Genomic DNA, 26,978 nt, shown 5'->3' on the forward strand with positions numbered 1-26,978 from the left:
CAGGTCGGGCAAGTCTCGACTTGTAGCAAGGGGAAATCCCTTTTTTTGTTTGTGTAAGTCAGTACCAGTCACGAGTTGTTTAGTCAGCCGGGGCCAAAAGTTCAAGGTCAGTGAAGTGGAAATCCCCGGCGCAGGTGGGTGAAAGAGATTTTGGCTCAGAAGGTGTATATTTACCCGGTATTTTTAGAGTTGGATTTTGGGGTTGATGAGGTACCCAGGGAAAATTGTTAAAATCTGGAATTCCAGATTTTTAGGGGATTCCCCCGATTTTTTGCGTCGATGTACTACCCAGGGGTTTTTGCTGAAAACGGTGAAAAGGGCGTGTGGTCCAGAACTGTCAGTTCTCTACTACTGCACGGGCATATGCTAGGGCCTGTGCCCCCCCCCCCCGCCGTAGTTACGCCAATGACCGAGGAAAAGGATTATTTTTTGAGAATAATTATTTGTTCAGACATTTTTCTCCGCTTTTCATACACGCCCTCTCGCGACAAAATATCGCGAGTAAACAGTTACAGAGGTCAGAGGTCATAAAATGGCAAGTGCCAACATGGCGAGTGTGCGAATCTCTCCCATCGGTTTTGTAGTGATTTTCCTCCTGGCCGGGGCAGTGATCCTCTACGTCCAGCGATCGTGGAACGGAAAGGAAGAACGGGAAGCCAAGATCGTCAGGCCGGGGCAGACGGTCAGCCTGCGGCAGCTGCTGTCGGCGGGAATCGACGCAGCCGAGCGCGGCGGCTTAGAAGTCAAGAAAGTGATGGAGGAACAGAAGTTGAACGAGAAGAGCAAAGGCGAGACACGGGAAGGCGCGAATAACCCAGTGACAGATGGGGATATGAGGTCACACAAAGCCATGGTACACAGTCTCAAGAAGACATTCCCGCTTCTAAAGGTATACAAATGACCTTCTGTTTTGTCAGGCCTACTTCTACCTTACAAACTATAATTCCTCTCAAAATTTACAAACATTTTTTTTGACAGAAATCAAAGATTCATTTTGCGGGACTGACAGGCCTAGTTATTTTTGTCATAACAATAACATCACATTGTCACGGTGCCGAGTAGTATATTTTCCTACCTAGGCCTACAGCATGTCCACTTTAGACAAACGTTAGACATGTCATTACTATGTAGCTACATCATGTACATGTACGAATGTAGAAAAGCATATTGTATTCAGAGCGACCTATGAATGGGCTGTCATTCTCGAGATGGAAGCTACACATAGGAGGAGGCTGTTAAGCATTTCAACCTGTTATTGTACACCTAAAGTGGCAGTCCTCCAGTCAGTTTATCTGTGGATTTACTTATTTTGTTCGTTGTTGAGAACAGTATAAAAAATGAATACAAATATTTCGGGGGTAGTTGGGGATATATGTATGGCCTACTTCATAATAAAAAAGAAGTGTGTTGGATTAAAAGATGTAGTGTTTCAACAGTAAATGAGATTTTTTCCCAGTGACCACAAAGTAATCATGCCCCTTTGAGTCCAGAGGGGTTGAGTAAAGAACAGGGTTTGGAAACTGTTGTGGTTACCATAATTACATAAATATTTATGAGCCCAGGAGCCACCACGAAGTTCATAATTGTTATAAATCTCTGTTTTCAGACTTACCATGCCTTCAAGTTCTCAGGGCAATGGGTGTGGAGGCCTGTTATTTTTGTTAGTGCTTTGAAACTTTTTTTTCTGACAGATTGTGTCGGAAGAGAAAGAAGTTGGAAGTTGGGACGACAGCAAACTGCTGCTCCTCGAAACGAAACGGTCGGACGTAGTGACCATGGTGCAGGAGGATGAAATGGTTCCATTTGATGACATCACCGTTTGGATCGATCCATTAGATGCTACGCAAGAATACACAGGTAAGAGACCACTCTAGGGCAGTGCCGAATATCAGAATAAGGTTACGAATATTCAATTGATTATTGAACAGTCAAATATTGTCCGAATTTGAATATTTGAATGCAAAATTCATGAAAACGACTGCGGAGACTTGTTTCAAGCAGATTCAAATAAAAGGCGACAGAAATCTTACAATGATTCAAAAATTAAATTATTTATGAAACACTTTAAAAGGAATAGAAAATAATTTACAACATGCCAAGAAGTATTGTTCACCTCTTAAATCTTGCTAAATTGTGGCTGGAGATTCTCCTAGATGTGAGAATCTGTCATATTGATTATAACTTACAAGTGTGTACATTGGTGCAACTGATTTTGTACATGGTTTGTTCATCAACAATCTGCCGGTCGATACGACCGAATAGTGGGATATTCGATCAGATAGAATGTCGAATATTTGAATAGTGAATTATTTGGATTGACTCAACCCTAGACCACTCTCATTCTGCCTTGTATGGGTGGCCCGTTTGCAGAAATATCACCTTCAAGTCGGTGTTCAATTTCACCTCCAGTTCACTCCAAATGAACATTTTGTTCCTTGGATTTGAAACTGGATTGTTGACTGACCCGATTTCACAGAGCTGCATAACAGCAGATAAGTCATATTCATTACCGGTGTATAGCAGAAAATTGTAAAAAAAACAACCAAAAAAACTCACATCTACATGTACGGTATATAATGTGAGCTCCTTACATTACCACATTTGTCACAGGAATCTAGTCGGCATTCTATTTCCCTGTCAAGAATGTCAAAGGATTGATTATCCAATCCACTCTGTTTGCAGAAAAATTGCTGGAGTATGTGACCACGATGGTGTGTGTGGCGGTGCGCGGAGTACCGACAATCGGTATCATCCATAAACCATTCAAGACCAATGACAAGACAGGTAAGGTACATGTAGCTTTTGGAGGTCACCAGTTTGATGTTTGATGGATTTGCTCCTGTAATTTTCTAGAGGTGCTTCATGAAATAGTCAATTTTGTGTCCCAGAGCAGGACATTTTAGTGCAAACGCTTCTCTCAGTCAAGAAAAAGAGGTTTATGGTGCGTGTGCATCATTGGCTAAAATATAGAATTTCAATGGCTAAGGTGGTAATGGTCAAAGGTACATGTATACACTCGCGTCTAGAGAATATTAAATATGGTAGTTTGCCTTGCTCAAGGACATAGAAAATAAACCAGCCAGTGCATGCGCAGTGACAAAAATTGCAAATGTGTATCCGTTTTTTTAATGGGACTACACCCTTAGTGGGTACACCAAGCACTTGGACTTTCCCACTGAGCAACCTGGTTACGTGACCATGGCTAAAGAAAATTGATAACCTGTTTGCTTAGCTCAAAGAGCTTAGCTCAAACACTTTTACGCGAAATGCAGTAAGTGAGAATGTCTTTCAAAGTATGTGGTCAACCGACGACACCGACCGGTTAATTGTTTCTTACTAAATAGACCAAGACTGTCCCTGCCTTCTTGTTTGTTCTGCATTATTTGCAGAAACTCCTCCCGGTCGACTTGTAAGCAAATATCTACATGTAATCTCTGTAAGTTGTCTGTTTTTATCTGGCAGTGTGGGCATACGTTGGCAAGACCCACTCGCCCAACCTAAAGCTTCCCATCAAGAAGGCGGCGGAGGAGCTCACGACAAGTCCAAAGATCATCGTGTCGCGCTCGCACCAGGGTGCTGTGGAAAGCGTTGCCAAGAAGTCCTTCGGGGAGAAAACCGAAGTCATCCCTGCCGGAGGTGCTGGTAAGACTCCGCCCTTCCTCTTGGTCCCAACCTCTTACATTTCATTTGTAAAAATACATATTGAATTTTTAAAAGCTGAGAAACATTTCGTAAATGGTGGATACTTAAAACATTATTTTGAATCGTTGCCTGTTGTGGTGGCCAATGGAATGACTGTAACCATGTATATAAATATATGCACAAAGTGTTCCATGTACTTCACTATTATGCATAGAAAATCATTTATGCCACTCAAGATAAATTTGCTACAATTCTGAGAACTGGTTTTAAAATTTTCAAGATATGCAGTTATTTTTGAATTTGTTTCAATTAATTCAATGAAAGAATGGACTCACCACTTGCAAGAAAAAGATATTTTTCTGTGTCATTTTTATGTGTCTTGAATAACCAAAGAAATCATCCAGAATCATTGTTGAAATATTTCAATATTTATTTCTGACGGTCAACTTTTCCTTTTGTTCTTCAGGATATAAAGTGTGGTCCCTCTTTGAAGGCAAAGCTGATGCTTACATCCACACAACGTTGATCAAGAAATGGGACATTTGCGCCGGCAACGCCTTATTGAACGAGGCCAAAGGTCGCATGACAACCCTGAAAGGGGACGGGATCGACTACCACTGGAACCCCACCTCACCGAACCCCAAAAACGAGGGCGGGCTGTTGGCGACGCTCTGGGAGCATGAGATGTTCCTGGAGAGGCTGAAACCTGTGGTGGATGCGAAGCAGCGGTAGCCGCTGCGAAACGGAGCAGTGATCGTCAGTTGCGCCTTAGCCGAGGCCTGTTCACACTTCTGGCGGACGCAAAACGAAGTTGACTCCGCAAATTGTTTGCATTGAAAGTTGAAATGCAGACAACAATTTGAAAGTCACTGCTTGAGTTTGTGATCGTTTTTGCTTTTGCTAAGGTGTGAACCGGCCTGTACTCATGAAGTTTTGTTACTCTTGGCTTTTTAACACTTGTCATCTCAATGTCATCCCAGCTTTGTCTCTGACATCAAAATGGTCATCGGTCTATCATGTTCAAACTGATTGAACGTAGTTCATTTACATATCCTAGGTTAATGGCACTCAGTTTGACGTTCCTGTCCTGAATTACCAATTTCAAGCGAGATTAAAGCTCAAATTTGGGGGAAAGGGAATCCATCACAGCTGGAAACAGACAGACCTGAGATTCCCCCAAACCTCATTTATTCTTCATCATACATGCAGTGTAAAGATGTGCTATCTCCTCTTTGCGCAATCCATTGAGGGCACTGTGACTTATGCATGTCCGAGCCACAGTGTACGAGAGCGTACACTTGAGTAAACATATGTATTGCCCTGTATACGGTTGCTCTCGTTGAGTTGAAGCACTCTACTGTTCCAAACATTACTAATGTTGCGTTTTTTTCACAAAAATTGCCAAAGTCCACCTGTCATGGACCAAGATGGAATTGGCTTGTGTTAAATCAAACAGCTAGTTCTTATGCAGCTGTAGAGTTCAAAACAAGACGTAAAGTGAAGTTAGACTTTCGGCAATATCATTGAAAAAGCCTATTTTTGTGATTGGGGGTGCTAGAAGATTTCATCTTGTAGATGTAAATTAAAAGGAATGCAATTTGTGTTATTTGTTCTGTGTAAATCTGTAGCCTAACTTTCTTTCTGAAATTGTTGCGTATGTCTGATTCTCAGATTTGTTCTCAAAATATGGCGCCCTCTGGTGGTAGAAAATGGGCATTTAATGCAACTTTTACTTTCTTTTCCAATCTGCCATCCAGCTGGTTTTAATGAGAATTGGTCAGGATGGATTTGTAGGCTTCGGCATAGATGCAGGACACTGAAAACTGTTTTATTGCCGATTTAATTAGGGCCAAAGACTTACGGTCATATGCTGCCATCCTGTGGTGTGTCAAAGTTTTGTGTCGGGTTTTTGCATCTCCGAAACTATTAAATAGCAACTTGACCAAATTTCTTAACTTTTTCGTAAATAAATAGGAGCCCTTTTTGTATTTTCTAATGTAGACAGAAGAAGTAAAGAATCGAAGTTTACTGTGAAATTTCAAAGGATAAATGATTACACAGAACTGTTAGGGTTTAAGAGAAGTTGATATTTGTAGTACATGTATGTATTCTGTGTATCTGAAAACGTTTTAAAAAAAGTAATGCAAAAAATTTTCAGCCAGTGGAATTTGTTTCGAAGAATGATACTTGTTCATCTGGAAATAAAAAGTGTTTGTGGGGGAGCGCCATCATGGAGGGAAGGCTATTGTGATGTGCTGGTATAGACCTTTTTCACCAACGTGACTGGATTGCGCCAAATGTAAACAATCCCACCACGTGTGGACCGCCTTGGCCACGGTGATCACATACATTCCTACGGGCAGCTTCAACCACGTGGAAGCCCACGTGCGAACACCGCATGCTTGACTACTTTATCTTGAATAAGTAGATTACTATCGCAACACTATGCATTCATTACCATCGCAACACGTCTCGATCTAGCACGATTGTGACATCACAGGAAAAAGGTCAATACGAGTAGCTACTCTGCACTTTTATTGTCACTGAATTTACATAACAGAAACTGTCCTCCGTGATGGGGGCTCAGTGCAAGCCCTCTATAGTACAATCATGTTTTCCACCAGGCTTTTGTTACTAAAACGTCGAGAAATATTGAAATGCAACACATATTGTTGGTACTGATTACCAGAAACAAGTCATGAAAACAGGTTTTGTACAGTTAGCACTGATGCATCAGGTACATGAATGGTTTTAATTGTGGTTTTCAATGTAGAAAACACGGGCATTTCAAATTGCAAGCGGCCACAATTTTTCTAATTTTTCTGAAATACTCTCTATTAATGATGGATTGGTTCTCGTTTTTGACTTTCCTTCTCTTTGTTTCGTTCAGCTTTTGGTTTGTGGGCTCTTGTCCTTGTTAGAAACGAAGAAAATTATGTAATGGTGGTACTTACACACAGGTGCGTTTTATATTCAAATCAGGTGCCATACGTAGTTCATAGTGTGAAGAAGTTGTTAGTCGTCAGTCCACAGAATTGATAACTGAAGCACTTTTGTAATGGCGATCGAGCTGACGACTCCAGTATTTAGCGTGGAGGAAGCGTTGTCTTTCAATTATCCGGCAGTAACGGTCTTTCCACCAGCTGCTGGTTCAGAGGCAAATTCTTGCCAGTTCTCTCCTTGGCGAATAAAAAAAGAGATATGGCATATTATTTGGTGTAAAGCTGTGTTTTCCTATTTTCTAAGTTGCTTTCTGGAACTTATATTTTACAGTTCCCTTTTTTAGAAAGTGATGAATATACATGAAGTCTGTGTCATAATAACAGTGGGGTATGTATTTATATATAAACGGATTCTTTAAAGCGGGAGATTATTATTATTATTACATGTATTTATTTCTGGTAATGACACCAAGGATTCCTTAAAAGCGCCCTAGGCACTGTAGCTCAGAAGCCTGAAGAAACCTGTCGAGAGGAGACAATGAGAAGCAGTTACCGTTTTAGAGGTGGGAGGAAAACCTCAGAGGAATATTCTGGGTAAAACCCACGGAATCAGGTAGGGACTGGAAACCCAATCCACACGTGGAAGGGCGAGGAAAGAACTACTGCGCCAACCCAACTCCCCGAAGATTAGCGACTCAACGGGCAGGAATACCAAAATAGGAGAAACGAGTCCGACAGGTTTGTGATGTCGTTGTTGGCTAAATGTATGAGATTTTTGGAACAAACAAGTGGCCCTTGTAAGCTACACTTATTCAAATTCGCCAACTTTTTTTGTCTCGTTTTCATAATAACCGCGCTCGTCGTAAGCATTGGTGTCAAGAGAAGACTTTCCTTTTTTTAAAATTTTTTTTCATGTCCCTGCAGGGTGGCCGCAGTTCAGAAACGCTCTCGTAGGTTGAATAATAAAAGACCGTCTTGCCAAGTGACTGTCGTGGATGAGTCAAATAATGTCACTTTTACACAAGCTGATAGTTTTCATATTTTGCCCTTGAAAATAATCGTTGTCCAGAGAAAACAGTGGCTCCTATGAGGGGTTCCAAGTTCGATAACTGTTCACGCAGAGCAAGGCGAGTCAGCACTCACCATCTCGGCCTATTATTTGACTCTTGGGCCGAAGACGAAATTTGTTTTCACAGGAACAGTCTTTGAAAAGGCGTCACTGAGGTGCCATTGGCCCAGTGGCGTAGCTAGGATTTTACGGGGGGGGGAGCACCAGCACGGGGGGGCACCAGCTTTCAGTGGTGTGTTTTTTTAGGGGCAAACTTTTGTTAGCCTTGTTCAATATACATTCATCCGTTTTTTTTGGGGGGGGGGCACGTGCGCCCCCAGACTCCCCCGTGGCTACGCCAGAAATAAGGCTACAGGTCTACTTCCAACAGGGGAGAAAGCTTGGAAAATAACTCATTTTACCACAAGGGTAATCTTCTTTAAGATTCTGAAAAGAGTTTCGATATCCTCACCTAAGAAGTCGCTATGCGCATGCTCAGTGGATCACCGTAATTTAAGTCCAGTATATTTGTTTGTTTTGTAAACTTCTATCCCTACTGAATCGCAGCTGGTGTGTTTTGTATCGATCCGAAATCGATTTCTCGTGTTGCTAGCTGGCAGCTAGTCTGTCGTCTTAGGCTCGACCCAGACACAATTGTGTCGCCTTTTATCCTCGGGGAGTGAATCGATGCCTGGTTTGCTGAGTGTTTGTGCCGGGTCGGTCAACCGAGAGTGCCACCTGCTCTTAGGGTACTTCTCGAAACATCCCAAGTCTACCGATGAATAACTTGCTGCCTTGTTGGTGAATGACTAGAGAAGATCCCCTTCAAATTTTATTAACCAGCATTAGGGATCTATTTCAAGTGTGGAGAAAAGAGACAAGCCGAATAGTGACGAAAGAAGTGTCGAAAATCGGGATAAGCCATCCCAAACTTTTGAGCCGCACCCTTCAATCCCGATGTTGACGTGACTCCAAAAGAGGGGAGTCTAGGTACCTGGCCATGTGAACAGCCTAACAACACAGACGCCAAGGCTAACTACATGTATATGTACATGTACGTCTTGTAGATTGGTGTACAGGGTAAATTTTGCCGTTCACAAATTGTGTTCAAAATATGAAGTACCTAGTGGAGACCGTGGTAACAGTACGTCTATTTGGAATACTTGTCGTTGGACATCCTTGGAGTTAACTTGGATCGCTGCCAGTGATCACCTTTCAACAACCGTCTGGAGTGTTTTACGAGCAGACGAGGGGTTTGACGTCGTGCATAGTGCTCTCATATACGCCACTGTTTGTTCAGCGACATGTAAGTTCATTAAATACAAGTTGATCCACGGCTATCTTCGCTTATCCCGTCCACAAATCACATGGGCATGTGCAATGACGTCTTGTTTGGAGTCATGATGACGCCATCAGGGAGTTGGAGCCGATATTCGGCGCGGCTTTTGTATTCAGTTTGATTTGCCCTTCACAATTGTGCGTGTCAGTAGTCATGGGTGACGGGGGTGCACATAGGGTGCATGGGGTGACGAGTTGCGACCGTGTGTGCGTATCGTGTTCGGATTGTACAATGAGTTACAGGGTCATTCGGTTTCAATTAAAGGGGCGTGTGTGCTTATTGAACGGTTGTTGAAAAAACATAATAATGTCTGTAAAATGTGGAAGTTGAGAGCCGGTGTTTTAGATTTTGCTTGTTACATTTTTTTAAATGTTTTCTTCTGGACGTGGGTTTGACGTCAGGAATCAGTCCGTCGATTTTGAAACTGTGCTTAACGTTTCAGTTTCTTAACAACTGATATCAAACAACTGGTCGTTAGTTTCCTATCTCATTTTTCCTGCTTCTAGTTTTTGAGGCTGTGAAAATTTTTGAAACATCCTCATGATCTCCAGTACTTATTTTTGTAGTTAAGCAAAAAAAAACCTAATTTTGAGAAAGGAAAAGCAATTAATGGAGCAATTAAAAACACGTATCAAGTATGGCTTATTTTAAGGCATAGGCAAGAATTAACAAGCTGTGTGTCGTGGAAATAATGTAGGCTACTTCGATGACGAGCACGCTCCGAGAGGCCCTTATCTTGACAACTGACGATTCACTTTCTTTTCTTTTTTTTTCTTAAAGATTTTGTGACGGACTTGGGTTCCACAGGCTGGATGCTGGAAAGCCTCTTTTGGCCAACAGAAGATGCAGGAGTGATGAATCAGCAGGCCCTCGTCGTGTGGAGGCGCTCTGCAGGCTCCTCGGTGAATGTGGATTGGTTGACAAAACCAGTGTGAAAAAGCTGACTCGAGTATACCCTTACACTTAGAACTGGAATTTGGAAAAGTTGTGTGTGTCTAGAAACCCTGAGATCTGACGTACTACCAGGGAAGGCCCAGCCAGCGATGAAACACCTTTACATCATGTCTGTCAATTTTCCCCGGCCTTCATTCGTCCACGGAGCCAAATAAATGCTGACGACGATAGCTGTTTGTATAGCGGGAATATCGTGCACAACTAATTCGCGATAAGACAGTATCACCGGGATTAGTGATTGATAGCCCGCTTATTAATGGGGGCATCTCCGAATACGCAGTGCTGATGAGAATTCCCTAGCAACCACTGTGTCACATGACTGCAACCTATGCAATCCAAACCTTTGTCGAAGCGGACAAGGCATAGAAAGCACTGCTATTGAAAGAAAACAGACGCCGCTCACCGTCCCCGAAACCTAATTTCGCCGTCCTTCTCGAATGAAGAGCAACTTGGCGCACCAGATGTTGTTAGGAGTACCTGTACCTCTTATCTGGTATCATGAACTGGCCCGTCTCTCTTTTTGGTTGACTACGATGGCTTAAAAAGATCATATTAACTTTTCGTGTTGCCGTTTGACTTCTGTCGTGCATTGTGCTGTCAATTGCTCAGTGTTTGAACTTGTAGGCTGAAAACACACGTTTCGTATTCAAAGGCACCTCGCTGAAAGCATGTTGGACAAAGATCGATCTGAGCTTTCAACTTGGGCAAACACGAAGCTGGGAAATGTACACAGGGGATTTTGGATTTTTGAAAAGAGCAAAGCTGGAGCAGTTTATCACTGTCGCTGTGTTATGATAGGAGTCCATTGCTAGGTGACTGATGATACGCTATCGGAGCCAGAAACGGATCAAATTGACGGTGATAAGTCAGCGGCAGTGGCCAGAGAATTTACTGATGTGCAACGGATCGAATGGAAGGTTGAGATTTAGTTGAACTGATTTGAGCAACTCTTTTGAATTAATGCGAGTCGGAGTCGCATTTTTGTCAGCATATAATATTTGAAAATTGCCATGTTGTTCATGACGGGGATTTGACAGTATGTTTTCGCAAAGAAAGAACCACTTTCGCTCTGTGTCATCGTCGGCAATGGGACTGAACTCGTTGAACGTGACTCCAGGATTGACAGCACGCACTGTGCCGTCCTGGGCCCCACCCGCCGGGTCCCGTCAACCGGCCCGTAGTTTCTCCGCTGAGTCCCTGCACGTCATCCCGCAGACTGTAGACATCGAGTCGCAGTTTCAGGCCGTTCTGGGCAAGTGTCTCTTCGAGAAAGCGGTGCAGATAGCTGAGGAGGAACAAACGGCATCCGGTCGCGCTTCCCCAGCGCGGCCGGGCAGTGCCTCGCCCTGCAGCTCACGCCCCGGGAGCAGCTACGGGTCTTCAGGCGCGAACTCCCCCATGCTGGACAGCAGAACCACGCTCAAGCTCCGACCGACCCGCTGCACCTCGCCCCTCGTCAAAGGCGGCCGGTCGTTCGATTCGTACATCAACAAAGGCTCCGTCGACCGACTGGCTGTGGCAAGCACGCGAGGGGCCGTCGAGCCGCCCCGGCCCAGCATCTACCGGTACCTGCGACGAGTTAAGACTGCCTCGGATCAGAACCTGAACGACTTCTCGCTGAAGGCGGAATTCACGGACAAGATGAGAGAGGCCGATCGAGAGCAGTACTGGAGGAGGAAGAAGGAAGAAAAAATCGTCGAGGAAGAGACCAGGGAGAGAAAGAGGAAGGAAAAAGCCGAGATGATGCTCATCCTCGAAGACATGAAGAAGGAGTACGAGGAGAGGAAAGCGAAGGAAGCTTTGGAACTCCAACGACTTCAGCTCGAGGCGGAAAGAATCGCTAAAGAAAAACTGGAGCAAGAACTCGCCGCAGCAGAAAGTATCGAGAATCAAACCAAGGATGAAGTATCGTCCGTCGTTTCTAGCAGCAGTAAGGGCAGCAGGAAGAGATCTTCCAAGAAAGGTAAAGGATCAAAGAAGGAGAAGAACTCCAAGAAAGGGAAGGGTGCGAGGAAATCCGCTAAGAAGAGGTCGTCTGTTGCCCCTGCAGCGCCGGGGGTAGAGGGGGAACGGTCAGGCAGTAGCTCGCCGCAGCCAATTCTGAAGATGGACGAGCGCCGACCGAGCGACGACGGCAGCGGTGGGGCCGGGCAAGGGAAGCGTGTGACGTTCCGTGAAAAACTGGTCAGTACCCGGACCATCCGGTCGCACAAGCCCGTCTCGTCTCGGAGAACTTCTCCTAAGAAACCCTTTCCGGGGTCCGCGTCCTCGGAAGCCTGCGTCTCGTCGCCGACTACGCCCAGGGAAAAGCGCAAGAAGCCCGGCAGCTCCAAGGGCAAACGCGGCAGCAAGAAAGGAGCAAAGAAGAAGTCAACAGAATCGATACCACCAGTCGAACCTCCACCCCAGGAACCAGAACCGACGGTTCTAGAGGTGCCAACTCCTGAACAGGCTGTGGAACCAGAACCAGAGGAATCGAAGGAACCGGCGGTGATCACTGTCGAGGAGCCACCGGAGTTTTGCCCGGCGGCTGAGTACAAGACCCGTAAACAAATGGTGGAAGAGTGGCTGTATTACCGAAGTTGTTCAGCAGCGTGTCGTGCCAATCCGCCCATCTTATGACATCGTTACAGCTTATCACACGGCAGCCATTTTAATCTCACCCATGGACAAAACGTTTACTTACATTAGTTTATTTGAACGCTTTAGACGACTTGTTTGCCATGTGCTTGCACGTGGCATTTGCCAAATGTAAGTTCGGTTAGGGTCAATGAATTTGAAATGGATGAGGAATGCAGCGATATCTCTTTAGCTGTGTTAAAGTTGGTCAAAATGTGTACATGTATGAGCATACTTACAGGTTTAGAAAGCGTCATCTATCGCTTGTCATTCAAATTTGACATGTCGGCAAAATTGGGGGGCAACTTTGAACTTCCTTTCCCAAACAAAACATGGAACTGTTATTAAAGTAACGATCGCGTGCTCAAACGAGACAAGACAAGATTTGGCACTTGAGGGGCCTCCAAGGTTTTTAGACTCGGGTGCTGGAAACAGGTTTATCAAAGACTAAGCGATAGAGTGGTATAGGCACTTATTTGATTGACGCATATCACATGTGGATAGCTTTTTTATTTCTGGGAAAAAGTCTTTTTGTTGAATTATTTTTTTTACAGTTGCATGCACCTGGACACACGGGCTCAACTTGAAAGAAAGCTTTTGCTCTGATGAAATCTACCCACAAGATGGAACCTGCTTCAACTGCATTTTCTAGAGCCTTTTTTAAAATGATTTAAATAATGGCAATAAAATAATGTTATTTGTAATGAGGGTGCAAGAGGAGCTAAATTTAAGAGTGGTTAGACTTGTCAACTTTAGCTGTGTGATTGAAGCGAAATATTCCTTTAACACATGATCGGGGTTTTACCACGTATCTGAAGCAGCAGGGGCATTGCACTAGGAAGAAAGCCATTAAGATTTTGATTAGAAATTTGTATATCGGTCACATGACACGAAAACTAAACTCAAAGTTTTTCCAACTGCGATCGGTTAAGAGGCTTAATTGAATTCGTGTGTTGTGATGCAGTCCAGTGCTTTGTCGACCATAGCCCGTAATCGGAGTTCTTGCCTCTTTTCCGTGCTATATCGCCCTCTTGGGTTTTAATAGTCACAGCCTCAGACCCGTCGCTTTTTAATTTTGTACGCTTGATTGTTGCTATATGGTAATTGTCTTGGAGAATTGCTGCCTTAAATATTGCTTGTCGATCCTGGCTCAGATGAGAGCTGTCAGCTCAGTAGCTTACTAACTTGGATGAAAATTCTGAGCGGGCAACTGTAGGTAGGCCTACACAGATTTTCAAGGGCTTGCACTGACGCATGTGTGGATACGTGCTGTGTGTGTGGGGGGGGTGTAACCTCGTGAGGTTCCGGTTATGCCACTTGAATCTCCGCCAAAGTTCATTTATGACCAGCTGAATAGCCAGATTAGCTTTCGCATTAGCGGTGCCTGACATGGGCTTTCGGGTGACCCTTTCATTGTGTTCCTCGGGGGAAAAGGTCCTCATAAATGCATCACTATTGATCAATGACGTCCTGAAATGCTCCATTATCCATTAGACAATGTGTAAGTGCCTCTTAATTCACCGCGAAACAAACCACGGAGGACTGATCCGTCAACAGAAAGTCAACAGTTCAAGCGTGGCAGCCTGTGCATTCAATTTACCACGCCTTCTGCCCTGCAGCCAGGGTGCTCAAGTGTGGTTGTGACGTGCGCCCGCTGGTTTTTTTTATTAAAGAAAATGTTTTGTGCTGTGTTATCAGTTGCCCGTTACATACTCCCCAAATTAATGAACAATGTCCTCCTGAAATGACATCACAGCGACAGCGCCCTCATTTGCCAGGAACAGCGTGGAAAACTTCCACAGTTGAAAAAGTGCGTTTATCAATAAGATTACCTCCACCCCCCAAAAGAAAAGAAAGGGATGCCAAATATTTGTCATGAATAGAACGGTGCTCGGAATGAACGTTACCAAGTATACCAAGCATTGTTATGGGCCCTGTAAAAGCAAAGCTTTCAATGCGATATCTAATAAAATACCTAAATATTCCTACAGGGCCTCATATGAGGTCGGCATTAAACAATGCTGAGGTACCAGTACACGTACATGATTGCCTGACAACCTGCATTATCGAACTCGCCCAAGTGCCCTGTCGTCAGTCAGATGTGTTAACATTAATTCTCTGAACAACCATTCTGTGATATACATGGCACATTGTCCTGAAGGATCACCACGATCTCACAGCAAACTGGCTTCCAATTTGATCAGATTTATCAAGTCTGCGAGTGTGACTGATCCGCCGAGGTAAAGTCCGGACGTGGGCGTTCCCATCTTTCAAATGAAAAATACTCCGCCCCTTCCTCTGTACAATAAAGTATAAACCCATCTGTTATAGTCAAGAGACAGACTAGACCTTTGATCATTAGCGATTTCGTGGACAAAAAGCAACATGCTATAGGTGAATCCGGGCTATTCCAAGGGGGTGGGTATTGTACCGAAGTCAACAATTACAGGGAGATTTAATACGTGTACATATACGTGTTTAAGCAAAACATCGAAATTGAAAATATTGAATGAGGTTAATTCAAGGAAGGAAATTTAATTTTCCCCTGAAGTATTGAACCGGAGGTCCATCTCACCAAATCCGCGCTTGAAACTTATAATACAAGCAATTATCGATACTATAAATCCTGTACTAAAAATATAGTTTGATTTATACTGATAAATAAATAGGGAGATTCCAGTCTCGCAATGAAATGGGAGTGGAGTATGATCACACGTACAGTTGCCACTGAGTACAAAATGCTCAAGCTCACTTTAGTCATTAATTATTCACTGCATGCTGCACGCGAGCACCCTCGTGTTAAACGAAAAAGTGCAAGTTACACCACACCATGTCCGAGAACGTCCTATTCTGTGAGAACACTTTTTCAAAATGTTAAATTGTTGTGTCAAATTACAGGGGAAAGACAGCCAAAAGCCAATTAATGCTTGGCTCAAAGATGGACTAATCTTGAGAAATATGGGCCAGGTAAAGTCGTCATATTTTTAGATATCTTAATTAATCCTGTGAAATACATGTGTGTACAGAGCGTGGCTTGTTTGACAATTTACCTGTTACAAAATTGAAGTTTACGTATTACATTTAAATTCAAATTGCTACCATTGAGAATTCCTAGACCATTTTAATTGTGTTTACAGAATCTGAAATGTATTCACTTCTTTTTTTCTATTCAGTAAGTTGGCTTTGACTACCCAAGAAAAGCGCTTGGCCCACATGACCCCTTTAAGCGTGTGCTTCACCGCCGGCTGTAACAAACATCGGACAGAACCTTAAAGGTAGCTGCAATCAATGTTTTTGACTACAAACCTGTAAAATGCACCCATGTGCCTCAGTAAACCTCATTTTTAAACTTTGGTTTCACTTTTTGACGGGGTATTTTAATGCGTTTTTTGCTTTTTATGCTAATGATTGTTACCGTATTCATGAGCAAAACTGTAATGTCATACATGTATCAGGAATTAAGAAGCCTCAATGTTACACTGGCTTGCACACAAAAAAGTCCTGCATGTTTGTAGATTTTCCTGGACTAAGTTTTCTCTTCTTTGCTCAGCTGATTCGCTGTTGTTTATGTGCATAGCAATAAGAAACCATCAATACCTCTCTCAGAAATGTTATCAGTTATTCGTAAATTCTGGGTTCACAAGTTGAACACAGCTGCCTATGCATTGAGCCGTGTCTTCCCCAGATGACTTCAAAGCAACAGCGCCCTCATTGCCCGGGAAAAAATGGACAATTTTGATCGTTTAAAAGTGTGCACTTTTCAGTGCATTTAACCAAATAGGAGTGTGGAAGAGTTTTAATGGATATGATGAAAAGCATAAAGATGCAGAAAAATTGTGTCGAAGAAAAATTCATTGCAGCTACACTTTAAATTCCGCCTTTTTTTGCTCTGTCCCATCCTTACCTGCGCAGATAAGTGACTACACCGGATTCATGTGTCGGCCATCTTGAATCGAAAGTGAGGTTAACAGTCCATTTTCAGAACCTGATCAGTGAGGATGACAGGAAAAAACAAAGGTTAATCACACCTTACTGGTCACTTGATACATAAGGAATTATTTAGAACCAATTCTTTTAAGTCACATAAAAATAGACTGGCTACTGTCCCGTACTTGGTCTTCAGACGTCTTGCAGGCGTCCTCCGAACCCATAGGGACTGGTAGCAGGTAATGATTTTGGAGGAATCCTGCGGGTTTTATGTAAATGAGGAAATTAGCCAACTTTCCTGCAATGCAACACTGTCACGCGACAAAAATTTGAAAGGCTTTCTTGAATGGATTAACACTCTATACTTAGTCATTTTGCGCGCAACACAATTTTCAGACGTATTTATCTGCTTTTTAGGGGTAACCACTTCCATAATTACAGGGGAAAAAAGTTCTAAAGTTTTTCCGAGAGCCATGTGCTCGGCTGTCACACGCACGAAAGGTTGTTTGTAAACATCATTTCTATAAATAGAAAAGGCGACTGTGCCTACACAGAGCTAAGCCAACCACGGACCACAAAAGCCAGCTGGCTAGTGGTTCCTATAGTAGGGACGGGGACCAATCCAATTAAAAAAAAACCGACAATGCGTCTTGGTACCCCAAATAGTCTGGCGCCACTTCAGTAAACTACGATAGATTCAGGGAACACAGTTAAAAATGGCTTCTCTATGAGTAAGGTCGCTGCCACGGATGATAAATACACAAACAAGCTAGCAGTCATGTGGATGCCTTCCACACTATAGTCCAAGGGCCACAAAAATATTTTACTACAGCGACGAATTAGACAGCATACAAATCGTGATTCGGCCAGCGCCGGCAATTTTTGTGCCTAATTACCGAACAGTCCTTTCCCACACGCAGCAGCGTTTCACTTCAGATCGGGAGTTGGCAGGCTAGACCTCCGTCGTGACTGCCACCGAAGGCATCCCTTGTACAAGGCAAAATAGCAAGGAGTCCAAACAGTCTGATGCGTGTCGTCGCACTGATAGAACCACATAATTTCCCGTCTTTTGTGAATCCCTCAGACATTGCATTTCTGCGTTGCCGTTGGCTCGACTGCGCTTATCAACTAAACAACCATTTGTCATTTGATTCATTTTGTGCATCCTCCGAGAAACTTCCGTATCCGGGCTACGTACGTGCCGAGCTTGTAGGCAGGTATAGATGTTTAAGTAAGTGTTGAAGCTGGCCAAAGTTCTCATTATGTAGAGCGTCTTTTTATTTGGTTTGTTATAATTGACAAATTTAAATGTAAAATATTCCTCAAAATTTAGCTGTTTTATTGTTTGGTGAATTCATTTATAAAAAAGTTAAAATTTCACGAATTGATTGATTGATATATTTTTTACGTATGAGATGCAAAGAAATCTAGTACATTTGGTTACTAGCACTTAATCCATCCATCCTTTTTGTGAAATCATGTATTTGTGTCCTTATTACTCAACCTCGAACGAGTTCAAATACCGCCTTTATTTAATACTCGGTTTCCAGGCTCCGAAACTGTCACGGTACCTGCAAACGCAAATATCCACTAATTTCATTGCTGTTTAATTTGTCGGGTGGGGCCTGTTGTTTTCCCAACACTTCACATTTACTCACCGAGTTTGAGACCTTTGGACCCTTGGAGAAGAAAAAAAACAAATAAACAGAGTGAGGCTTTGTGTCATTAGAGGGGTGTTGATTCTCGGGCATTTGATTCTCGAGTCTTAAAACAATTACTTTCACTTTTTCCAGTTTCCCAGCTCTTTCCGCTTTGCCCCAAAGTAGCATGCCTGATAGAGAAAGGTAATTTATCATTTACAATAGGAATACCAACCGAGGCACATCGAATACTCTTCAAATTAAACTGTTACAGGTAAAAGCACTTTTATTCAATACAATTTAATCCAATGCCAGATTGGACAAATTCATTTAATTTCAACACTGACCTCGAACTGAAGATAGAGTATTATTAAATAAACCGATTACAATTACCAAATCAATCTACTAAACAGGAAGTGTTTTGAAATAGGCTGTTAATAATATGATTCATTAACTGTCAGACAGTAAAGGGTTTGAATAAATCAAGCTGACGTTTATGCCATAGTATTTTGGCAAGGTGAAGCAATTGTTTGTTGTGGAACCTGGGCCGTTTTCCAATACTCAACTTCGTCTCCGTCTCAGGCTTCGTTCCCAAAACCAATCCCCGATTGTGGGCCCGAAGTGTTTTAAACTACATTGGATTACTGTAATGTTTGGCTTTCTTGCATCTTATTTGATGTTCTGTGGCACTATTAGACTAATTACTGCGCTTACAGCTTCAAAGCCAGCTGGTAAAAAAAAACCAGTTGAAGCCTGAGACGGAGCCGAAGTTGGGTATTTGAAAATGACCTATGGGCTCCCAGCTGGACCAATAGAGGGCGCAATTTTCTTCGCAACGGCGGCTCCTTTGGTCAGAACTGCACTTCGCTGATTCCCAAAGGACTATGAAATGCACGGGTTTCGGGTGAGTTGCTACCAACAAAAATAATGAACATACTCCCGACCAACATGGCTCTTTTCGACCGATGAGGGGGTGCTTCTGCTTAAGGCGGATATAGTGCAAAGGCACCTCAAATAGAATGAACATAGGCCTTCTGCCTTCTGCACCATCTTCCTGGCAGTCCGTGATTTCCAAATGCAATCTCTCTGTTATTCCCCAATGACGATCCCCATCGAGATGCAAACTGAGACTAAAAATAAACGCAAAAAATCCAAGCAAAACATAGCGGAAGACCAAATTCTCTGCCCTGGACTGACCTGACAACAAAACAATGCCACCACCGGCTACTAGTTTTGGGGTTTCATTACTTAAGTCAAATGAGGTTATTTCTTAAGGTTTTGCGGAATTTCATTCCACATCGCCTAATGCCTTGTTTGTTGGACGGGCCCCTTGCCGATTTTAAACAAAATGCATGGTGTGCCTGGCAACGACAGATGACATGTACGTGTCTTATTCACGCTTTCTAGCGGTGGACTGGCTCCCCACGCCTGATAACATTTCAAATGGTAAATAGGGTGACTTGCAGAACGTACAGTTGAACTGCGGAAGCAAGGACCGCCCGGATGAACAAAGGGAAAGCAAAATGTAGTTATAAAATAGGGCTTTGGGAGATGCCATCCTGTCAAAATGTATCATCGAATCTCGTGTAACCCACAAAGGAACAGACTTCCAAATCCAGGGGAGGGGCTGTCCTTATCTGATCTTTTCAGAACTTGGCATCCGTGTGAAAAAGCTAATGACAAATACATACGTGAACTTTGAATTCAATGGCGAGGAAATAATTGGGCAGGATGGTCAAATTTCTCCCTGAGACGGTCGGAGCACAATGCGCATGCGTCTGTATCCCCGCTGACTGGGCGTTGCTGGTATAAAAAAGGAACTGGTTTGCGCAGGAGTCGTTACAATTCAGCAGCTCCGTCTCGCGGAAATACTCTCGAGCGTTCCTCAGAGCAAACGTGAGTATTTGTTCTCTTTCTACTAATTATTTTAGTATTACGAATGAAATGTTGATTAATTCTGGTCGGTGGGGGATATGTTCCGAACTTTTAGGACACCTCTCCCTTTAGGACACTAAAGAATAGGCCCCATTTCAACTGCCAAAAATAGCTACAATTATTTTTTTTATTGCTGCGTCTTTCTCAAAATGATCAAACATAGCGCAAAGGTGAGAAAGGACAGTTATCCAGGCTGCAGAGGTAACTTTGGACTATTTTACTGAATCTGTAAGCTAGGAGTAAAAGAACAAGGAAAGTAACTAACTTACAAGGGAGTTGTTCGAGTTATAAAAGAATGCTGTAGTCAGGTATGTTGTCCTACCCCGGAAATTCTCCAATAAGTTCAAATTTAAGGGCTCATTAAATCAGATTTCCGAAGGGGCTGATAAAATGCTTTCTGATTATTTGCAAAAAAAGTTGCATATTTATCTGATATGTGTCTGATGCTTATTTCGCGATAGGGCGTGCCTCGGTGGGAACAGCTAAACTCGTGGATATTCAAATATAATTTAATCACAACTTGAGCTGCAAGTTGTCTTAATTTGACAATGTATATTTACATCAGTTCAAGGAAGAGAAAGGTGAAATAAAACTGAAAAACAGTTTTTTTTATTATACCACAATTTTAATTAGTGATATCATACCTCGCTTTTCCGTGGATTATTTTCCATGGATTCGCAACCAGTTGGTAAAGTTAGTATTTATTACTATTGACATTTTTAATAAAGAAACCAATTTCCCATTATGTGCACACACACCTGCAGGGCTGTGTAGTGGAGAGAGTTCTTCATTTATTTTCTAGCCGATCATTCAAACATTTCTCTGGTAATTGTTCTCGGTCTGTGTTACTAACTGCAATTTAATTATAAAGAAGAATGGTCTTCACGTTTCTAAGCCATGCCACGAGGGTGTTTAGGTTAAAGAGATTGGATACGGGCGCGATTCCGGCGGGGGGGTCTAGGGGGCTTTAGCCATGATCAAACTTTCGTCTAGCCCCTCTCCACTTGCAAAAATTAAAGAGCTGTAGCGAAAGGCGGCGTCACGTGCGAAGGGTCTAGCACCCCCCTTCCCAAAACGGTTTGAGAACTGCGCATGGTTGGATGACCTCCCTGATAAAATTACGGGCAAAGTTAACGCGCAGGTTCTGGTCTGGGCAATCCACTTGTTGACCCGGGAGAGATTCGGACCTGGGTATTAAACGGAGGTGGAATGCGAGGAAGATACCATGCACTGCACCCTGGTAGCACCCTGGTTTCCTGGTAGAGCGTTTCGCCTCAGTTCGCCTTCTGATTTTGATCTACTTAGTGTGTTCAGTGACGGCCCAGTTTCAATCTTCTCTTTACAATCTTTCCCTGCAAAAATGCATCACATTTGTTATCATTTACGGCATCTGTGCTGACTTTTACTGCAGGCCCGCTTTTTTCAGAGAGAGCAAAACCACTTTAATTTTTGGTCTTCCTGTTGTCCTTGACAAAAAACCTCCTTGGACGCTGTATCACCCGGAAAATAAACGGAATAGCTTCCGTTTATTTACCATCTGTGAAACATTTAACCAAAGTCTCGGTTAAAAGGTTCTTTTGTTACATTTTACAAGTCGACTTTAGCCTTAACATGAGTCCGCGCAGAGATGCCGCGGTTCCCAAGGACAGTGGACCTATGTCTCCCAAGCTTTCAGCTCAATTAGTTATCGACAGTTTACCATGTACGTATGGATACACGTTTATGACGCAAACCGCACTGTCTGGACCAGGATTAACAACTCTATTAGTTAAGTCCATTAGCAGGCGTAAAATCCCCTCCTTTGCTGTTTTAAAGGGTAGCTGCAATCAGTTTGTTTTAATAAAGATCTTCCAGAGGCACCTTTATGTCTCAATGAGACTTATTTTGAACATTTCGTTCACTATTTTGAAGGGTGTTTTACTGCCTTTTTGGTTTTCATGCTTATGACATTTCCATATTCATGAGCAGAGCTGTGATGTCGTTCCGGGGAGAGAGCCCCAATGTTGCAACATTGTACACCAAAGAATGTTGCAATTTTGTGGATTTTGATGAACAAGTTTTTCTCTTCTTTGCTGATTCATTGCTGTTTGTGTGAAAGATAATAAGCATCAATCCCTTTCTTAGAATTTCTTTCAGTAAGTAAATTCTGGGTTCACAAATCGAAAAGAAAAATAATCATATGCACTGAATTATGTCTTCCCCAGATGACTTCAAAGGAACAGCGCCCTCCGTCGTCCAGGAAAGCATGGATAATTTAAGTGTTTAGAAAGTGCTCTTTTCAATGCATTTAAACAAATGGGAGTGTAAACGAGTTTGCATGCATTGAAGAAAAGAGTGTACAGTTTCAGAAAAATTGCCATGAATAAAAATTCATGGCAGCTCCACTTTAAGTTTGAAACGTTTTGACCGATGAGTTGATTTGCCAGATAATAGTCTGCTACGTCGGGTTTGAGGGATAAGAAAAACGCTACCCCTTTGTCAACTATTCTAAGTAATATCAGGTTCGTGTTGATTTACCTCGATTATGAGATTCAAAATGTGAAACAGGGAAAAGTGAGTGGTATTGCCTTATCACAGCATAGATTAGTTGGAGGATTTGGTAATATGTACTCTTAGCTCAGAATATCTAAATTCGCTGATCATGCACGTGGGGTTTGGTAGGCCGTAAAGCAAACTAACAACGTGTATTAAATTGAATCTCGCCGACCATTTTCCGTCGTTGTTTGCGACTGTCAGTAGATGTCTGCGATCAAACACTGATAATGACCAAGATCTCAGAGGCAGCAGCAAAAGAATTGGTCAGAAAGCCACCAGGTCTCCTTGTCGGAATCGTGTACACGGGGGATTTGAAACACGGTCACCTCATCAGATAGCGATCGAAAGTTCGTTTTGAACACTTTTCTCTCTGTTTGTTCACCAGCTACGAGTTGGATTGTGTATACCCAACGGAGACGCTGACCGATGAATTGGGCTCTGATCGACACTGTGCGCCGAGCTTACACGACGCATATCGATGCCTCGAGGAACGCAGTGGCGTGGTCTTCAGAGGAGACAGGATTTTATGGTGATTCCTGTTTTAGAAAGTCCCACGATTGGAGGTATGATTGTTGATTCGATCCATGGAACTGAGTGCAAAGTGCAAGAATCGATTCGAATTCGATTCTTGGAAGGAGTTTGAATGAGCCTCGTCTAGTTCACATCACGTGACACCTCTGTTGCCAAACTGGAAATTTAAAGCCTGTAGAATAAAAAAAGCACTCAGGAAGGCCTGAACATTTCTTTCTAAAGATATGGAGAATTCAAAGACCGGTCAATCTGAATTTATCGAACTGATTATAAACGGGACGATACAGGTGCCTAAGGCTTACCCGAATGATGCACTCATCGGTCTCGAGGTATCCATCGGTGCGGTTGGTTTGATCGGAAATATTTTGGTTGTTCTGACAATCTTGCGGACAAAAGGCCTCCACTACCTCACCAATTACCTCATCCTCAACTTGGCCATCGCCGACGCCTTGGTCTCCCTTTGCAGCATCCTAAACCCGTGGCTGCTTTGGGGGAAGTATGCCCCGGACGAGCTTCCCTCGTGCTTCACGAACAAGACCATCGACAGCTACGTGGAGGTGCAGATCTACTCCATCTTTCAGCGGGGCTTGGAGGACAGCTCCCCGATGTGTCTGCTCCTGCTGACGGTAGAGCGGTTCGTGGGCATCGTCCATCCCTTGCGACATCCGGAGTTCTTCCGCTCACGGAGACTAGTCGTCCTCCTCCTGCTCGCCTGGATCGTTCCCTTCCTCTTGGAACTCCCCGCTGGCCTCTGGTTCATCATCAAGTACCTCAACAACAACTGCTGGGCCTCGACAGCCAAGGAGGAGCCCTGGATCGTCCTGATTCCCGTCGTGAGTTCCATCCTGTCCGTACTGGTCCCCGTCCTGGCGATGATAGTCATGTACACCGGCATCATGAGAAGCTTGAAGCGTAACGCCCGGAGCTTAGAGCACCAAGGAATCAACGGCCCTCCCCAGGAGCTCCATCGCGCCCACCAGCGCGTCGTGCACACACTCATCCTCGTCACGGTGGCGTTCGCCCTCCTGATATTCCCCTGTCGCGCCATCTACATCACCACCGTGGCCAATCTGGTGAACACGGAGCCGCAGCCTGTAATCCAGCAACAAATTGTGGTCATTCTGGGGGCCCTGAATTCCAGCATCAACCCATTCCTCTACGGCTTCAAGTATGACAAGTTCCGCAAGGCGGTCATCATGATGGTCTGTTGTAACCGGCGCAGGAACAATGTCGTGCCTGCGAGAATCGAAGTCACGACCGTAAACGGCACTGAGAACACAGTACCGTCACAGAAGGATCCAGAAACATAACCAAATCTTACCAAAAAGTGGATAATTACAGCTTCATGGTTGTATGAAATTGGAAGTGAGGTGTCTTCTCAAAAGAGAAAGCTGACTACCTTCTCACATTGGTTATTTGGGACGGTATAACCGTTTCTACTGATCTCAGCTGTACAATAACAAATCGAACATTGTAGTCTAATTTGCTGTATCTTTAAAGATCAAATGTTAAGTATTCGTATAGTTTTATTTCAATATCTCATATATTTGATGAAAGAGTTAATAATTCATATAACGGTTTCAGAACAGTACATTTTACGACATTATTTTCAATACTATGATTATGAACATGTCACACGAGCCTTCCGTTGAAAAGTTGACCTTTCTTGGCAACTTGGATCCAAATCCAAACTTACTCTGGAAGACTGTTAAAAGACAGCTGACTAGAATTCGTTCAGACTGAACTCAAGAAGCCCCATTATATCAATTTATCGTCACGACGAAGAGACTGGAAACCTGGGAATCCCTTCGTCTGCTGACAAGGTCTCCTGGCGAAACAACGCTTCGCCTCTTCAAAACGCTACGTGCCGGCAAGAGCGACAATACAAGTGTCTCCCTTGCGTCATGCCGTTGCGTCACTTCGCACCACACAGGCATGCCGCGTGCACACATTACTAATCCAAGGCTATTAATCGGGAAAGAGATAATCTGCTTGTTGTTATATATCAAAAAAAAGTGAGAAGATGATATAGGTACTGGCAGATTTCAACTTAGTTTTTCTTCGCTGTGAATTTTCAGATAAAAACTTCACAACTCCGGTGGCTTGTGGATTTTTATCCATGTCAAGCATTGTGATTTACCCCTTACTTTGTACTTGGCATCACTGCTTTAAAAAAAAATCGTTTTTGGAATAATGAGTGCTTGAAATGGCTGGCTGGAGCTCGTTTAGTGCATGTTGAGGATAGAGGCTGCCTAATCAACTATCGATCACGTGACTGCAGCAGGTCGAGTCATCAGGGCATCTGAGAAGTCATCTCTGGGACATTAGTGCCAGAGAAAAAAGACGTAGCCATGATAGGATACAGTTTTTAAAAACAAGTGACATGATTACTGACCAATCAAATATGTTTTACACATTGGTGTAGATTATTAAGCTGCAAGTTTACCTGCATCTTGGAATTGACTTCCTTGGAATTTGAATGTAGAACACGAGCATTGCGAACAAAGCACTGTTGTAAAGAACGATGCTCTTGTAATCTGGATGTATGGCTATTGAGCGGAAACCATTTTTATTGCGTCGAAGGGGGTACCATAAAAATACGAGGGAAAGAGTGTGATTTTGCAGATAAATATTGTCCGTTATCCCAAGTTAGTTTTTTAGTCTTAAATGGTAAAGAGAAAAATGCTTGGCTCGTCAGTAATGTGTAAAAGAATGAATTTGCTTCCCCCTCCAAAATGAGGATGGCAATAAATTATTGATGCTTTAAAACCAACGAGCAGCCTTCATAAGTTTAAATTATGCAATATGAAATCCACACGAGGATCAGGACTGTACAACGTAATTCCAGTTGCTTTGAGTATTTGTCTTCTGATCACGTCATTCCAAATTCTGTTTCCAATGATTCGGAATGAAGCCAAGAAAAAGTCAGTCCATCTTTTGCTTCGACAATTAAGCTCATGGAATTAATAAGCGCCGAGATGGGAAAGCAAAAAAGATCTGGGGCAGCGCTATGAAAGTGAAAATAGTAAAATGGCGCTACTTTAAACATTTTGTTCTTTTGAGCTAATTATAGGAAAACAAATGTGTGAAATCGAAATGTGATTCAGCTTTCTTACAGTATTTATGGAAAATATTGTGTTAATGACGTTATCCACAAATCCCAGAACATGCGTGCTATATGCGACGCAGAGATGAATACGGGTGTTTCACAATAGCGCGCCTCCAAGAGTTTACAACGCGTTGGCCAATTACAATGCGCGAACTCTGTCGACCCAAACCGTGTTTGGAAACTCTTGGAGGCGCGCTATTGTGAATCACCCGTACCGAAGTATCGCAGACTCTGACCACTGCAGGGATGGTCAGTACGTTTTTAGGAACCTGCATCAGGTACGAAAGACTGTTTCACAGCAGCGAGACTTTCATCATCGCCTTTCATTATTTGGTCACTTCCAATCCAACAAGACGTCAACACCAAATGCCATTTTCCCACCAAGATACCACAGGTGTTGATGACAAAGCAAATTCAAATATACGATGGTTCCCTTTATTGCAGTCTGTTGTTGGGTAGGAGATATATTTATTTTGACTTTAACTTTTGTCATCAAGTGGCAATTAAAAACAACCATCAAGGGGGAAGACCATTAGATCTATTTTTAACATTTGCTACTTTCAAACAAAAAACCCTTGTCTCATTTTCAGTGGCCAATGCACGTAAGTCTCGTGTTGAAAGAATAAAAATCTAAAAAAATGCAATAGAATTAATTGATAGAGTTCGATGTTAATGTTTCTGAGATGTCAGTTTTAAATTACACTTCTGTCATCTCCTTGCTTGAATCGTATTGATGGGTATGTCTGAGCCATACATG

The 26,978-nt window shown here is 43.1% G+C and overlaps 3 protein-coding genes and 2 long non-coding RNA genes across 5 annotated transcripts; 4 read left to right on the forward strand and 1 right to left on the reverse strand.

The window, feature by feature from the left end:
* The first annotated feature begins 503 nt into the window (after positions 1–503).
* bpnt2 (3'(2'), 5'-bisphosphate nucleotidase 2) lies at positions 504–6,854 on the forward strand. The gene is made up of 5 exons (XM_022233976.2): positions 504–889; positions 1,692–1,857; positions 2,683–2,784; positions 3,463–3,642; positions 4,109–6,854. Exons 1-5 carry the CDS (start codon positions 533–535, stop codon positions 4,372–4,374), a joined length of 1,071 nt encoding a protein of 356 aa, XP_022089668.1. The 5' UTR covers positions 504–532; the 3' UTR covers positions 4,375–6,854.
* On the reverse strand, positions 6,460–8,896 carry LOC147796226 (uncharacterized). The gene is made up of 2 exons (XR_015428276.1): positions 8,756–8,896; positions 6,460–6,821 (listed from the first exon to the last, which is right to left on the reverse strand). It is a non-coding gene; the product is annotated as an uncharacterized LOC147796226 (long non-coding RNA).
* LOC110978781 (uncharacterized) lies at positions 8,799–13,248 on the forward strand. The gene is made up of 2 exons (XM_022234057.2): positions 8,799–8,938; positions 9,752–13,248. Exon 2 carries the CDS (start codon positions 10,964–10,966, stop codon positions 12,545–12,547), a length of 1,584 nt encoding a protein of 527 aa, XP_022089749.2. The 5' UTR covers positions 8,799–8,938; positions 9,752–10,963; the 3' UTR covers positions 12,548–13,248.
* A 2,228-nt stretch (positions 13,249–15,476) lies between these two features.
* Positions 15,477–18,199, forward strand: LOC147796227 (uncharacterized). Its single transcript, XR_015428277.1, has 2 exons — positions 15,477–15,819; positions 16,457–18,199. It is a non-coding gene; the product is annotated as an uncharacterized LOC147796227 (long non-coding RNA).
* Positions 18,200–19,916: 1,717 nt separating this feature from the next.
* LOC110978790 (somatostatin receptor type 4-like) lies at positions 19,917–25,885 on the forward strand. The gene is made up of 2 exons (XM_022234072.2): positions 19,917–20,007; positions 22,967–25,885. The coding sequence occupies exon 2, from the start codon at positions 23,337–23,339 to the stop codon at positions 24,420–24,422; it is 1,086 nt and encodes a 361-aa protein (XP_022089764.1). The 5' UTR covers positions 19,917–20,007; positions 22,967–23,336; the 3' UTR covers positions 24,423–25,885.
* The last annotated feature ends 1,093 nt before the right edge of the window (positions 25,886–26,978 follow it).

The sequence above is a fragment of the Acanthaster planci genome, linkage group LG18 (assembly GCF_054643075.1).
Source record: "Acanthaster planci isolate LZ-2023a linkage group LG18, COTS_SCS, whole genome shotgun sequence".
NCBI lineage: Eukaryota > Metazoa > Echinodermata > Asteroidea > Valvatida > Acanthasteridae > Acanthaster > Acanthaster planci.